This window comes from Papaver somniferum, chromosome 9 (genome assembly GCF_003573695.1).
Source record: "Papaver somniferum cultivar HN1 chromosome 9, ASM357369v1, whole genome shotgun sequence".
NCBI lineage: Eukaryota > Viridiplantae > Streptophyta > Magnoliopsida > Ranunculales > Papaveraceae > Papaver > Papaver somniferum.
Window position 1 is genome coordinate 18367626 of NC_039366.1, and position 16410 is coordinate 18384035.

The 16410-nt window shown below is 38.2% G+C and overlaps 1 protein-coding gene, 1 long non-coding RNA gene and 1 pseudogene across 2 annotated transcripts; 2 read left to right on the forward strand and 1 right to left on the reverse strand.

Annotated features, from left to right (window-relative positions):
- Positions 1-3783: 3783 nt before the first annotated feature.
- On the reverse strand, positions 3784-7213 carry LOC113308699. The gene is made up of 5 exons (XR_003339989.1): positions 6936-7213; positions 5875-6038; positions 5024-5264; positions 4578-4730; positions 3784-4131 (listed from the first exon to the last, which is right to left on the reverse strand). It is a non-coding gene; the product is annotated as an uncharacterized LOC113308699 (long non-coding RNA).
- A 1499-nt stretch (positions 7214-8712) lies between these two features.
- On the forward strand, positions 8713-12908 carry LOC113310162 (protein SUPPRESSOR OF K(+) TRANSPORT GROWTH DEFECT 1). Its single transcript, XM_026558740.1, has 9 exons — positions 8713-8855; positions 8981-9458; positions 9780-9885; positions 10965-11163; positions 11295-11363; positions 11482-11556; positions 11731-11829; positions 11945-12100; positions 12462-12908. Exons 2-9 carry the CDS (start codon positions 8981-8983, stop codon positions 12585-12587), a joined length of 1308 nt encoding a protein of 435 aa, XP_026414525.1. The 5' UTR covers positions 8713-8855; the 3' UTR covers positions 12588-12908.
- A 413-nt stretch (positions 12909-13321) lies between these two features.
- Positions 13322-16410, forward strand: part of LOC113311505 — a 73353-nt pseudogene continuing 70264 nt past the window's right edge.

Genomic DNA, 16410 nt, shown 5'->3' on the forward strand with positions numbered 1-16410 from the left:
CAGATGACTCTTCACTAAACCCCTGGCCACTCATCAAAAAGGAGACAACGACTCCTAATCCCAATCAGACTAGGGAAAAACAACCCATTGACGGAAATGTTTCCTTCACAAGTTGGTCTACAGACAAAAACCCAACTTACACTACAAAATAATGAGAAGCATTAGCAGACTCCTGACATCACACGACCCATGAAGGTTGATGTTCAGCAAGTTCATATTTGAGGCAAGGTCTATGAACCCCTACTTGTAAGAAGGTTATGAGACCTCCCTCGAAATGTACTAAGGGTTTACACCCTCTTTTGAAATTAATAAAACTACTCTTTTTGACTATTACTTGTCTACATTTTGAATTTATGTTCAAATTTATATTCTAGGTCATAATATTTATTTTCTTATTTTTTCCTATCTATTTTACATACATTTAGGACTAGTCATATCATATTTACATTTCTAACATGCACATCAAATAGATGAAATCATTATGGCATGGTGCTGGCCACACCCCATTCTACAAAACAATACGGGGGAAACAATCCTCAGTTACCTTCTACTGACTAGACCCAAGGTAACATCGTCACGATCATGATATCAGACGATACCCTGTTTCAACAGGAGATACTCATTCTTGAGAACACGCTCCAACAGCTAACTCAAAAGAGAAAAAGCTCAACAGCGAGCTCTAAGAAAAAACAAACGAAGGCTAAACGAAAGTTGCTATAACGTCGGTCCAAACAACGTAAGAGATAGCATAACCAATTAAGGAACTGACCACTCCTCGGATATGTTACCCAAAGTTGGACCAGCAGAGTGCAATCAAAACTCTTTCATAAGCCAAAGCATGATAAGGCATCATACAAAACAAAAAGATGGCAGTCTCTAGACAGCAATGTTAAATACCAATTAGCCGCAAAGTTAAAGCGCCTCCCGCATACGAGGACTTATCACAAAAACAACAATGTTATGCCTCCCACAACTGAGGACTTTCTAACAAAAGACGAAACTGTAAGGAGCAAGTAAACCAACCAATTTATGTCCAAACATAAGAAGCCAAAATAAGACAAGTATTTTTTACCTTAGCATCCTCGCCAGCTCGAGCAGACTGAGACAACCGCCTACGAGGGACGTTCCATTTGATCTCCCAGGGCCTATAAGCAGGCATATGAGCATGCATCTCAGGAATGCAAGGAAGAACGTTACCAAGATCATCCCAACCATAAATATAAGGACCCTTAACTCGGATAGGAGCAAGAGTCCACTTAGGGTCGTGGGTCTTACGAAGCGTGCGGTTAGTAGCAAACTTCGGATCCAAATCGGACAAGTACGTTAGATCTCGAGCGCTCTTCCGAGATATAGATATCCCAACCCCAAAACCATCATAGGTGTCGGACTGATGACACCAATAATTCTCCACAAAGGTTTCAGGAGTGTATAAACCCTTTTGGCTAGGATCGAACTTGTTCAACTCGTGCCGAGTAACTTTTCCTTGGCTTCGGCGATTACACTCTCGGGCGATCCTATAGAAGTTACCATTGGGATGATTGATGGATCGCTGAGGATCAAGCAGGCACAGTACCTCGTACTGGAAAGTGTTCAACGGACAGTATAGGAGAAGACGAAGACCGATGTCAAGTTGGCCCACTGAGACAATGATCTCATCGGGCCCACAGGGGTTCGCCGCCAGAAGATCCCTTGAGAGAACGCCATGTTGCTTCTCGTTAGTAGCATATAAAATCTTGAATCGTTGAAGATGGTTTCTAACCCTCGCCGATTCAAGAAACTCATCATCAGACTGACCGGCGAAACGCTCAGAACTAGGAGTTCTCATCGGAGCTTTTTCGGGACTGATGAAAACAAACTAAACCAGAAGAAAATAAGTTTAAACGTCTAACAAGGCAAAGAAAAACCGAAAATAACAGACGTATACTGGCAAGAACTGCCGGAGAAAATGGCGGAAAAGCCTCACAGCCGGAGCTAAAGCAGGAATTATCAGTCAAGAATGACAAAGATAACTTTAAAGCCCAAAAAGGGAAAGAAAACAATGATAAGAATCATTGATACCAACAAAATCGTATGATTACAGAAGAATTGATGGCAACCATCGGAGAAAACAAAAAGAGAAATAAAAGCGGAGGGACCATACCGTCTTGAAGTTCGAGATGGAGAGTTCCTTCCAGACATCGTGAGTCTCTTTATGGGAGACAAGAAATTAAGGAGAAACAACAATAGACAAAGGAGAGAAAGAATGAAAAAATTTTGAACTCTGAAAAGAGATCTTAAAGGCGACATTCTCTCGTCCCAATAGATTTTATAAGAAACCGATGGACCACCAACCGGCGCCTCAAGTCCAAATGGGTAAACGCGCATTAAAGATGCATACGTGGCGTAATCCAGGGACGTGGCGGAAAAGGTGCGACGGTTACCAAGTTTTCTTCCCATCATGCCCTTGGCAAGTTGCAAAGAAAAGGAGCAATATGTGTGGGAAAAATACCCGATGGCCACGTGTCAGCATCTTAAGGGATGAACATCTGATGAGGGGATAAGGTAGGAGCACCGAATCATCCTCCAAAAGGTAGTTTTGTCTCAGTCGAGGCAACTGCACCAGCGCCACATGAATGGCGCGTGTAGATAAAGGTATAAATCTGCTCAAACGGTCAAGTCTAAAAAGCAAGACCGCGTTTAATGAAGGATAGGAACAAGACGTGGGTAGTTCCGCATCGTGATGAGAGACTCGACGATCCATACTACGACCCAGAGGCGATAGGGCACCAGGTTCTCCACAGAAGGCCAGCACGATCCAGGGGAAGGCGAGACAACTCGGAGGGAGAACCCAGCGAGCCATCGCAAGGAGTAGTATGGATGTCAGCCCGAGGAAACCAGAGCGAGGGAAGACGGCCCACCGTGTTCGGACGACCACACCACCCCGAGTTTAGCTAGCCTATAAATACCAGTCCATGTGCCAGGAGATGGACAACTTATGTAACATTTTTAGATGGTTTTTCTACAGAGAATTCCTGAGAGAGATCTAGATAGAGAGAAAGTGAGAAATCTAGAAGAGATATGTAACACTTTCAAGGGTAAGACCTTATAATCAATAAGAAAACATCTTCTTCTCAGTGGACGTAGGTCTTCATGGCCGAACCACGTTATATGCTTGTGTTCATCTTTACTTTTCATGCTATTTACATCTTGTTCATCTTTGTTCTTGTATGTTTAAGTAGTTTTTAGTCTTTATTTTCACCTGGGTGTAGTAGTAAGAAAATATTCAACTACATGGTAGTTGTTGGATAAATTGATCTAAACCCGACAAAGGAGTTTATTAAACAGAAGAGCCTTTGTCTAACTCATATCACTGAGATTGAATAGAATTGTTACCGAACATATTTCTTGTTCATTTACTGTTTGGGATACGAACCAAAGGAATTGTTCCAGTGCGTGCATTTATTGAATGTTGGAACACTAGTGGAAAATGGAAATATAACCACTGTCAGGACAAGAAGTAATATCGCTAAAAACGAATATGTTAATCAGCTCTAATTTAAATGTAGTTTTTCTCAAAGCGACTGTTTCTAACACAGGTTGAATTCTTTAAAAAACTACTTTCTTTAATTGTCAATTGACAACACGATGGACACAGTAGTTTATAATCATCATATTTTATAAAAAAATAATGATATTGATTCAGCTGAATATAAAAGCTGATTCAACTGAACCTAAAACTAAAAGCTGAATCACAATAAAATTATAATGACTTGAAAAATGAATTTAAGAAAATTAAATTGATAATGACTAAAATTCAATTTGTATTGAAAAGTGTATTCGGTTTACAATTTTGAATATCTAAAATACTGATTTAAAAAAAAAAAGTCTATCTAAAATACAGCAAGTTCCAAGTCTGAAAAACTTCAACACTGTGTTGGAAAACCTTAACCTATATTTCTATAACAAGCATCAACACTAATTTGAAGGGAAGACTTCACCATCCATGCCTCCGTTTTACGACAAACTAGCTCAAGACAAACTAGCTCAAACCAGGTTCATTACTCGAGCCTAAGTTGAAGGTAAGACTTCACCATCCATGCCTCAATTTTCTGACAAACTATCTCAAATCATGTCCATTACTCCATCCTGAAGCTGCAAACAAAAACCAAGAGTACATCAATTAACAACAACAAAACTAGGAAACGATACAAAGAATCTACTCGACACCAGCACAACCTACAACTACACATGCAAGTATCCACTCAAATTGCAATCTACAAAAATATATAAACTGTAACTCCATTTCATATGTAAAATATCCCGTCCATAGCTCATGAAGAAATTGAGATCCTGATCCAAAATATACACAGTGAATTGATAGAAGTTTTAGGAGAAAATCCACAAACTTCACCAATTGAGATTCTTACCCAGCAACTTGCCAGTTGACACTTGTATCACGGATCAAAAGTAAGAAAGAACTTATGCCAATCGTGTTTAAAGAGGGAGTAACTAACTAATATGTAAAACTTCGGTATAAAATTTAAGTAATTCATGTCGCGTCACAATGATGAATAGTACGTCACTGATGACTTAATTACCTCATAATCCTCGGGGTACTTATACGATTGGCAATATATTCTTCAAATTCCCTCCTCTGGAAGTCAAGACCACCGACATCTTCCCACTTGATACTGGGAATAGGTGAAAAATACTTCTCTTCTTAAAGATGGTTGAACAATTTTACATGCGTCCTGCATATTTACAAGAAAACTGATACATAAAATATTGCAGAGAATACAAAACCGGAAACAGGACCTCTCTATAAACGAAAAAGCATTTGTAAATTTTGGCAGAGAGATGAAAGATAACAAACGAAAGATAGAATCGTCATGAATCATACCACTGGTAGATATGCTTTTAAGAAAGTAGCTACATAATGTTAGTAGCTTCATAACCCTAGTAGAATTGGACAAGCTTGAATATATAGGTAGCATACACAAAATGTTCCCATTAAGCACTACAAGGTTGTTCAAGTCAAAATTACCTCAAAATAAGTCATGCTAATGCCAAGTCCTTCCATTTCCTATGCTTCCAGCGGTTGCATCGACCAGTCTACATTGCGCACTTCATTATTGCATTTCGTAATAGCATTTGTCCTTTTCTTTGCAATCTTACCAGCCTTTTTAACCAATTCTGACAAGTCAGCTCCAACAAAGCCTGGTGTAACTCTGGAAATTTTCGCTAAATTGCAATCCTCCAGAACTTCCAGATTACATTCACTCCATCTGCCAAAAATTCAAACAAAATAAATTCAAAATAATAACACAGTACTTATACATAAACAATTCAAACATGTGAAGAAAATATGAGGACTTGTTGAAAAATTGATAACTGCGTCCTGTTCCCGATCCGTTTTAAAGACGTGCTGTGAAAATTCATTGAATGTTAAAAATAAAGAAGGGTATGAACTACGCAATTAACAATCAAGCCATAAACCAGCAAAACGAGGAACTTAGCTTCCCAACTGATCTAAATAATATACCTGCAGCAAAAGTAAGTTTGGGCATTGGAAGTTCAATAACAAAGTTCTAACAGCGTAGTATGTCTAAATTTTTTTTTTACCGGTTCAATATCAGCCCCACTTTATGGGTGTTGCCAGCAGACACAAGCAAGACACCAATTCTTACTTGTCCACAAAAGCTCAAGACTTTTTAAAAATTGAAGGAAACAGAAATTGACAAGTGCTTGCTGAAGGAAACAAAAATCCGCAACAAGACTACAATAATTCACAGCTAATGGATTACGTAAAAAGCAACAACAAGTCATTTACTTCAAGCAAGGTAGATTAATGCAAAGTGACTATCTTATCCATTGAGATTAAAAAAAAAAGCTTACTGCAAGCATGAAGGATGAAGTAAATGGACTTTCGTGACTGTCTAAACCATTAGTTGGTGGAGGCGTTCGTGTATCAACCAAATGAGTCCAATCACTTGCATTTGTGGTAGGATTTGTAGTCCGGCGAGACCTGATGCTACTTCCAGGGCCCTAGCCATAGTTATCTAATCAAAAAACCCATAATAAGAAACAATAAAAAATGCAGCACTGCTTCTTCTCAGTATCATAATAGAAAACCAGCATATAAAAGATTGCTATAACACCAATATTATACATCTAATCAACAATGGTCCTAAGCAGCTTACAGAAGCCATATTAAGGACAAAATTAAACTCTAAAATCTGCACATAATCTTTCTGCATATGCAACCTAATTATAATAAATCATGCTAGAATAAAGAAGAGCATCAAATGCAACATAATCAGGTTCCTTCATGCTGGGATCAAGAAGAACATCAAATGCAACATCTTGAATCTCTTGATATTCATCCGAAGATATCACAGAGTCACTATAATTCATACAAACCAAACAAAATCTAAATTCATATGCCATATCAAAATCATACAAAATTCATTGCAAGGGTTTAGTACAAGCAGAAAGTGAATCAGATAGCTACATTCATGGTCTTAATCAAAAAGTCTTCTAATTGCAGTTTATTCAGCAAATATTTAAATCTTCTAGATTCAAATACCGATAATACAAACACAATTATTTAGCTTGGACACAACTACCTCAAAGTATAACGTGAATTTCATTATAATCTCAAAAGCCAAATTCCACTGGAGGGACATTAAAAAGATTCTAATTCAAATGTAAGAGCATCATGATAAACACAAATCAAAGTGAAGTATAAGTACGAAAAGCTAGATCTGAAAAATCTCAATCTACAGCAATCCCTAAAACAAAAATCAAACAAATACATTTTTTTTTAACATTGAGCATCTGAAGATAAACTCTTTTACAGAATAAAAATAAAATTGAGAACTTCAGTAACACCAACGAAATCAATAATCACAAAATAACACCAATAAAATCGAATCAAAGTGATGGAGATGTTATACCTGAAGACAAATCCACCTGAAGGTCTTCTACATACAAAAATGAAAACAAAATTTAAATTAAAACCCTAACATCCAAGAAATTAAAGGAAAAAAATAAATAAATTGTAAACCCACAGGTTTACCGGATGAAGATTGAAAACGGGAAAAAATTAGTTCTCAAGAAATGGGTTTTCATAAAAGGGTTGATAGATTTGGAGAGAATTAATGGTTTTGAATCAGTTGCTAATTAAGGTTTGTTATTATGTCATGGCGATCTGAACTGGAGAGAAGAATTGATAAAGGAAATGGATATAAAAGAGAAGAAAATATCTCGATAGAAACGAGGTTTCATCATTACCGTCTAAATATTCCCTAAGTTACATCGAACCCTTGGTTCGAAATCTGGGGCCATAGAAACTATCTCCCCTCACAGTTGTTTTTTGTCTTCTTGGTAATTACGCCTAGTGGTCAAGAAGCCCTGATATTTACAAAAATACTATTAATATAACGACTGTGAGTCTGTGACAGAAGCAGGTTTAATATTTTATAAGAAAACAACTGTGTCTCATAGTACGTGTAGTTATGCAGCTTAGGAAGTAGTTATTTCAAAGCCCAGGAAGTGGTTAAAAACTCATTCTCCACTAGTGGAAGCACAGAGATACTGAAGAAACTAGGTGAACTATGGGTTTAGTTGGTTAGTCTCAATTATACGAAGTTAGGTTGATTTTGTATAACGGCTTAATTCTGAGAGTATTCAATCCTGGACTAGGTCCCGATGTTTTTCCGCATTTGCAGTTTCCTCGTTAACAAAATCTTGTTGTGTTATTTAATTTTGTTTTCCGCAATTATAATTGTTGTTCTTATAATTTAAAGTAAATTAAACAAACGTTAACTCCGTATTACTTGATAGTGATCCTATAGAGTTTGGTTAAGTCCGAACCTATTATCAACTAATCGTACTTTGATTGTTGTATTGTTTCCATCTCGTATCCATAGACGATCACACAAAGTTTGAATACCGATTCCTTGTATTGTTTCGACTTTGTGCATAGACAAAAGATTTTTTGGTTATCCGTTATCGATGGAACAAGTTGAAACTCAGAGCCATTAGACGCATGTTCCTGCTTAGGGCAACCTTTAATGATCAAGTTTTAGACACTTAGCAGATTTATTAACATAAATCGATTTATTTTTAAGAAAAAAAAGGGTGAATCTCGGAAAATTATTTATGATTAGGCTAAGTCTTATGGGCTGGATTGAAGGTGCTATATTAGCAGTTAAGTGTTGCAGTTAAAAAAAAGTGTGGCATAAAAATTAATACTAGTTCTCTCTCCTACCAGTTGCTAGCATGTGAACTAGCAGCTAGATAGTTTCGCTAAATTATTCAGCTAAAAATAAACACCTTTTCGCTGAATGGTTTCGCGCTGGACGATACATCATTTAATCTGACGGCTAAGATTTAAAGAGCTGAACTATTCATCGCTCTGCGCTGAATGGTTCATCACTGGACTGACGCGGACTGCTAATCTATCTGCTAGATTAGCACTCCCATAAGACTCAGTAGATAGTCCTATGTGACGTGGACTACTAATCTAGCTGCTAGATTAGCACACCGTAAGACTTAGCCATATTGGCTCTCTCCTTATCCGGAAAATAAATGGCTGCCCCAATCCCTTGAGCGCGTCAAGCCGTCACCAATCCTCTCGTGGTATGTGTTTTCCTAGTCCAAGTGGGTCAAGTCAACCGAATCCTCCTCCACCCCCAATTTTATTCATCCATTAAAAAGAAATTTTGATATTCTTCCTTTTCTCTCTCTCTCAAACATCGAGACTTCAACGTCTCCACTCGAAAAAAAACCCTAAACAAAAACCAAAATCGATCCGATTCATTCCCAGCCCTAGAAATTCCTTCCCCGATCTTCATCAACAAGTTCAAATCAAGGTAAAATCAATCAATCCCTTCCTTCAATTTCTGATTTCAAATCGAATTTGATCGAGAAAAAGAGTTAAAAATCTAGGGTTAGGTTTTTTTTTTCATCTAATTTATTGTAATTTCTATGCTTTAAGATGTATAGTAATTTCAAAGAACAAGCAATAGAATATGTAAAACAAGCAGTACAAGAAGATAACGCAGGAAATTATGCGAAAGCATTTCCTCTTTATATGAACGCGTTGGAATATTTCAAAACGCATTTGAAATACGAAAAGAATCCTAAAATTAAAGAAGCTATAACTCAGAAATTTACTGAGTATTTGAGAAGAGCAGAAGAGATTCGTGCTGTGTTAGATGATGGTGGTGGTGCTGGTCCTGCATCTAATGGTGATGCAGCTGTAGTTGCTAGGCCGAAGACCAAGCCTAAAGATGGTGAAGGTGGAGGAGATGGGGAAGATCCTGAGCAAGCGAAATTGAGAGCTGGGTTGAATTCGGCTATTATCAGGGAGAAACCTAATGTGAAATGGAATGATGTTGCTGGACTTGAGAGTGCCAAACAGGCTCTGCAAGAAGCGGTTATATTGCCTGTCAAGTTCCCTCAGTTTTTTACTGGTAAGTTTCTTTTATCGAGTTTGTGTTCTTCGTAATGCTAATTTTATTCACAAAAATTGTGACTTTGTAGTTTACTAGTCTGAATGATGGATTTGGAAAGGAGTTCATGTTTAAATAGGTTGACTTAAAAAATAAAGGACGGTTGTCGTTATTACCAAGAGACATGTATTTTGGATGGCAAATTCGAGCACAAATAAGAAACTGTGTCTTAATTGTCCACGGCATAAATACGCATATGATTGCATAAGGTTTAAGTTTAGTTGCTGTCATCCATCACTGTCACTCTCTTAATGCTGTTGTGTTGATTTCTTTCCCTCTTAGGCAAGAGACGACCATGGAGGGCGTTCCTTTTGTATGGGCCACCTGGAACTGGAAAGTCATATTTGGCCAAAGCTGTTGCAACAGAAGCAGACTCGACCTTTTACAGGCAATTTTATTTCTCATCTAAACTCGTTGGTTCCATAGAGAAATATGCACCTGATTAGTTATATGGTCAGATGGTCTTGTATTATCGTAATTCGTCTTAATCTGTGTGGGTTACACAGATACTTCTTGGTGGTCCCTGTATCGTGTGTCCATACGGATGGACAGAGCCACGTATTGGGTCACACTTAAAATGCGGCTGTGTTATTAAATCCTTTCCTTTCTGCTCCACCGGCCATATAATCTCTTCTCTTTTCTGCTATGCCCTGTATTCAACTACATAAATCCTTAGTTGTCAGTTTTTGACTTTTTTCCTTCTCATCATATATATAAAGAAATACATACATATTATGAATAGGTAGATAAAATGGGTAGAAAATCACTGATAAGCTTACAGATGATACCATGGTGGTGTATAATTAAAATATTTTTATGTGTACCTCTGTATCCGCGTATTATGGGTTTTTAGAATTGCCGTATTGGGCACAAGGAGACATCTCTGTATCAGACACGCGTGGCCGTATTTGTGCAACCCAGGTCTTAATCAACATTTGTTACCCTATGCTTGTACCTCCACTCTTCATAGAGATAACTTAGAATGCGACTTTATTTATCATGTCCTATTTGTAAGCAAGTCTCTAATGCAGATAGCTTGTGGTATCATGAAGAATTTGAAAAGACGAAGGAAAAAATGGTAGCTTCTATTTTACGTGTTATGGTTCTTTGGCCTATTGTCTGACTAGAGTATAATCCAGGGATTATCCAGAAGTATGTAGAACCACTTTGGCTGACTAGAGTATAATCCAGGGTTTATCCAGAAGTATGCAGAGCCACTGCTAGTGCAGTTAGAGAGTAGTCATTCACTTGGGCATTATTCTGGCCAGAAGTTTTTTTTTTTAAAATGTGTTCCATGTAATGCCCATAGCGATTGTTATTTTAAAGCATATGGTGCTTAGCAGTTGGATGAGTACCCTACTTTCATTTTGATTTTTGATTTGGTTTTATCTGCTCTAGTCATTTGTCCTCTCGTATGTATAGTGAAGGCAATCAAATTGATGGCTCATTTATTGTTATGATTTGCAGTATTTCTTCTTCAGATTTGGTTTCCAAGTGGATGGGTGAAAGTGAAAAGCTTGTTTCAAACCTTTTCCAAATGGCTCGTGAAAGTGCTCCTTCTATCATATTTGTTGATGAAATAGATTCCTTATGTGGTCAGCGTGGGGAAGGAAATGAAAGTGAAGCTTCTCGACGTATCAAAACAGAACTTCTTGTACAGATGCAGGTATGTTAGGTATACCAGTATGAAAGATGCTGGATTATACAAGGATGGCTAAATGTTTCACCTGTTAATCCTTCCTTTTCTTCAGATCTAAGGCTAGAGCTGACTGACCTTTTACCTTTTTTAAAATTCAGGGTGTTGGAAATAATGACCAGAAAGTTCTTGTTCTTGCTGCAACCAATACGCCCTATTCTTTGGATCAGGTAAAAATAGTGAATATTTTTGGTTGTATGCCATTTTAGCTCCGAAGTTGATCTAATCTCTGGGGTCCTTGGTAGAACTATTGTGTTGCTGTATTCTCTAATACAAAGTGAGTTACAGGCTATCCGTCGGCGATTTGACAAGCGAATTTACATTCCTCTTCCTGAAGCGAAGGCTAGACAACACATGTTCAAGGTGCTAAAGCTTGTTTTTGACATTTTCTCTCTAATAAAACGTGGCCACTGCACTGGCTTTTTCTTTTTAAATTGAGTCCGGCAACTGCTAAATCAATTATTTTTGAATACTCAACAAATTTTAGTTACTGTCATGTTAAGTTTTTTTTTTTTTTTTTCTTAATGGTTTGAGCAGGTGCATCTCGGAGATACACCTCACAACTTGACTGAAAGTGACTTCGAGCACCTAGGTAACAAGACGGAGGGGTTTTCAGGTTCAGATATTGCTGTCTGTGTAAGTCTTTAGCGTAACTTTTTCACACTTGAAAATTTTATTTCTGTCGTTTTTTCAAATTTGGACCGTGCATGAATAGTAATAAGCTGTTGCCATTATCTTTCTAATTATTCAGGTTAAAGATGTACTTTTCGAACCTGTTCGAAAAACTCAGGATGCTATGTTCTTTATCAACACTAAAGATGATATGTGGGTACCATGTGGACCTAAACAACGAGGAGCGATCCAGACAACAATGCAAGATCTTGCAACAAAAGGCCTTGCAGCAAAGGTAGCATACGTCCGCCTTATAATTTCCATTTTTTCCCTCCTGTTTATCATCATAAGGTGGCTACATTGGAGTGCTTATGTATTGCTTGCACACACTCTCTCACAGACACTTACCCTCTCATGAAGCAGCACACGTAGACACACACAATGTCGCACATCTATTTTCCACCACCGTGTTGGTTCTGTCACACGTATATGTTTCAGCACCTATTTAGCAAAGACGTTCCTTTCATTTTTTGTAAAATCAGTGCAATGGCCATCTCTAAGTGGACCTCACAGGTGGATGGTAGAGAGTTGGTGGGTTCGAACCCATATTATTCATATACTGCTTCTGTCATATACTAATTAATTATCTCTTGCAGATTCTTCCACCTCCAATAATGCGGACAGATTTTGATAAAGTACTCGCAAGACAGAGGCCAACTGTCAGCAAATCTGATCTAGATGTACATGAGAGATTTACAAGAGAGTTTGGAGAGGAAGGCTAAAATGTAAATCAAAATTGGAAGCCAAAGTCCAAGTTGGTTTTTATGGGAAAGGGGATTTGGATTTGTGTATTTTAACTATCATTGTTGGATTTGGATGAAAATATACCTATCTATGATCTGTAGCTTCTTCTATAAGAGGTCGCCTAAATTTCTTCCTCTTTGTTCAGAGTAATAACAGTTGTAAGATCGTTGTATACTTTTTTTTTTTCCTTTCTGAAGTTGGTTTTTCAATCAGGAAAGCAAAAATGTTTAGACTGAAACCTGTCTTTACTTGCAGGCAAAATTGTGTCATACTGTTAATTCATTTTTCTTCGATAGCCAGGAATATGTGAATTGATCAAAACTCACAAGGCTTTGTTACTGATTCAGAACATAGTTGTGATATAAAATCATAGGTGATATAAACTCATAGGTGCAATTGAGCCAAATGCCATGCCCAGTATCCAAGTATATGCAATAGCATCTTATGAAAGGAACACCCAAACATATTATAAGCCGGCAACTAACTTACACTTGCAAACTGCTGAATTCAGCAGATATAAAATCAGATTAACTTATGCTTAAAATAGTTGGAGAATCGAAGACGGCATTTGGGCATCAACTTATTCGGCACAGTTTGAAACCTTCAAAACCTCCAATACCATAAATGAGCGCTCATAATATTTTCACTATCATCACTCAGAGCTCAACTGCAATTCTTCTTTTATTCCCAAGTTAAACAGCTTGTGCAAAACATGAAGTTACTGATAGTTCTCACACTTTTTTGCTTCTTGGGAAATGCTTTCTCAAATGATGCCATCCCCCCAACCAAGGTCTGTATATGCTATGCTGCAACATCCATTATATGTGTACGAGTGACTCTCATTTGGATTCGAACTCATCAGTTTTCTGAAAAATGTTGTCTTCTGTTTTTGCAGCACTACATAGTGTACATGGGGGATCACTCTCAAATGAACTCGCAGTCGGTAATCTCATCAAGCCATGATATGCTCGCATCAGTTACTGGCAGGTACAATACTTCATAAACTGAACATCAAATTCAACCGGAACTGAAGTTAACTCCCTGTACACAAGTGCTAATCTTGTTGCTCTAATTACTACGATATAGTGTTCATCAAGCTAAGGAAGCAGTGGTTCACCATTACAGCAAAAGCTTCAGAGGCTTCTCAGCAATGCTGACTGAAGAACAAGCTCAGCAACTTTCTAGTAAGCTAGATATGTTCTCCGTCAATCTCATCGTATCGTTTAATCACTCGGTAATTCCTAGTACTAATTGAGTAAAAAAAAATTTGGCAGAGAAAGAATCAGTTATTTCTGTTTTCCAGAGCAAGACAAATCGTCTCCATACTACTCATTCTTGGGAATTCCTAGGAGTTGAAGGTAGTCGTCAACACAATAAACCAACAACTGGGTATGAATATGATGTGATTGTTGGCGTAATTGACTCAGGTATAACATTTCAAACTCATTAATGTAGATAAAACTGTAACTCGACAGACAAGAAATTGGAACCGGTGCATAGATTTTAACTAGGGATCTAAAGAGAGCTCATTTGGCTTTGAAATTTGGATTCTGCAGGAGTGTGGCCTGAGTCAGAGAGCTTTAACGATCAAGGATTAGGGCCTGTTCCAAAGAGATTCATGGGAGAATGTATTGTTGCAGATCATTTTACCCATAAAAACTGCAACAGGTGAAAGTATTAGAAAAATTCTTGCGTGTTATGGCCTGCTTTTGTGTATGTTCAATCTTTACTGACTTGAAGGAACCGGATTTCACAGGAAAATTATTGGTGCTCGATTTTACTCAAAAGGATATGAAGCAGAAAACGGACCACTAGAATCTTTTAACACAACATTCTTCAGATCCCCTCGTGATAGTGATGGTCATGGAACTCACACTGCATCCACAGTTGCTGGATCAGTAGTCAATAATGTGAGCTTATTTGGTATGGCAAGTGGAACCGCAACGGGCGGCATGCCGAGTGCTAGACTTGCCATATACAAAGCATGTTGGTTCGGCTTCTGTAGTGATGCTGACCTTCTTTTGGCTTTTGATGATGCCATTCATGACGGAGTCGATATCATTTCTCTTTCTCTTGGTCCCGATTTTCCACAACCCAGCTTCTTCACAGATGTGAACTCCATTGGTTCTTTCCATGCACTCCAGAAAGGAATTCTTGTTTCTGCTTCAGCTGGAAATGCAGGACTTCCTAGTAGTGCAACTAATGTCGCTCCATGGATTCTCACAGTCGCTGCAAGTTCCATTGACCGAGATTTCTTCTCAAATGTTTATCTTGGAAATTCAAAGATATTGCAGGGGACTTCACTTAACCCGCTGAAAATGGATAAATATTACCGCATTATATTAGCAACTTCTGCAGCTGCAACTGGCGTACCACCGAAAAACGCTAGGTACTACTTGTTGCTTGTCATTTGTACTGTATATTTTCTTATTTCGTCTACGGTTTTTAATACTTTTTGTTTTGTTTCTTAAGCTTCTGCACCAAAAACACTCTTGATCGTGAATTGGTTAAGGGAAAGATAGTGGTATGCGCAATTGAAACGGCCACCGATAACAGGAGAGAAAAAGGCATTGCTGTAAGAGATGGAGGTGGTGTTGGGATGATTCTTATTGATCCACTTCTAATAGATGTCGGCTTTCAGTTTGTAATTCCTGCAACTCTTATTGGTCAGAATGAAGCTTTAGTTCTTCAAGAATATTTATCCACAGAGAAGTGAGTTTTCCGACTCTTTTAGGTCGTCACAGTTAATGCTACTACATGAGCAAGAACAATATTGATATTGGGTCCGAATGTTTTAACAGGAATCCAACTGGAAAAATCATCCCGACGAAGACTGCATTCAAAACTAGTCCTGCCCCAGCAATGGCCGTATTTTCTTCGATGGGGCCTAACGTTATCACTCCTGACATTCTCAAAGTAAGTTTTCAATTATATCCTGAATGACTCATTTTTGTTGCAGCCTGATATTAACAGCGAAGCTCTTTATTGCAGCCTGATATTACAGCACCTGGTGTAAACATATTGGCAGCATGGTCTCCTATAGCAATTGACGGAGCTGGCGGTCGATCTGTTGACTACAACATCATTTCAGGCACCTCCATGTCATGCCCACACATTTCTGCAGTTGCCGCTGTTATAAAAAGTTGCCACCCTTCTTGGAGTCCTGCTGCTATAAAATCCGCCATTATGACAACCGGTAAATTTCCTCTCTGAGCAATTTTAATTTCTTAAAGTTTGCATCTGGAATGTTCTATCAACTTATAATTGTGAGTCAAATTCTTACTTTGTTGATGCAGCATCTGTGATGAATAGTACTTTCAAACCAATTTTAAGAGATCCAATTGGTTCCCCAACAACGCCATTTGACTTCGGATCCGGGCACGTCAATCCTTTAGCTGCACTAGATCCTGGACTGATCTATGACTATGGTGCCAATGACATACTGAATTTCCTATGTGGTACTGGTGCCACTCCTGCAGAAATCCGAAACCTCACTGGAGCACCATTCAAATGCAACCCAATTCCTTCTTATGATCTCAATTATCCATCAATTGGTGTATCCAACATGAATGGAAGTGTATCGGTTCTACGAACAGTTACGTACTATGGTTATGGCCCGACAGTTTTCAAACCCTTTGTGGAGAGCCCGCCCGGCGTGAAAGTCACGGTGACACCACATAAACTCAAGTTCAAAGAAACTGGTGAAAAGATATCATTCAGGGTTCGCTTCATGCCTTACAAGAATAGTAATGGAAGTTTTGTTTTCGGATCCATTACCTGGAACGATGGTATTTACCATGT

What these genes read in the sequence shown, in the direction of transcription:
- LOC113310162 (XM_026558740.1), top strand. Translation starts at nt 8,981, where the DNA reads ATGTATAGTAATTTCAAAGAACAAGCAATAGAATATGTAAAACAAGCA. An exon ending in AACTTCTTGTACAGATGCAG is followed by an intron (nt 11,164 to 11,294) that starts GTATGTTAGGTA and finishes TTTAAAATTCAG; the next exon opens with GGTGTTGGAAATAATGACCA. An exon ending in CTAGACAACACATGTTCAAG is followed by an intron (nt 11,557 to 11,730) that starts GTGCTAAAGCTT and finishes TGGTTTGAGCAG; the next exon opens with GTGCATCTCGGAGATACACC.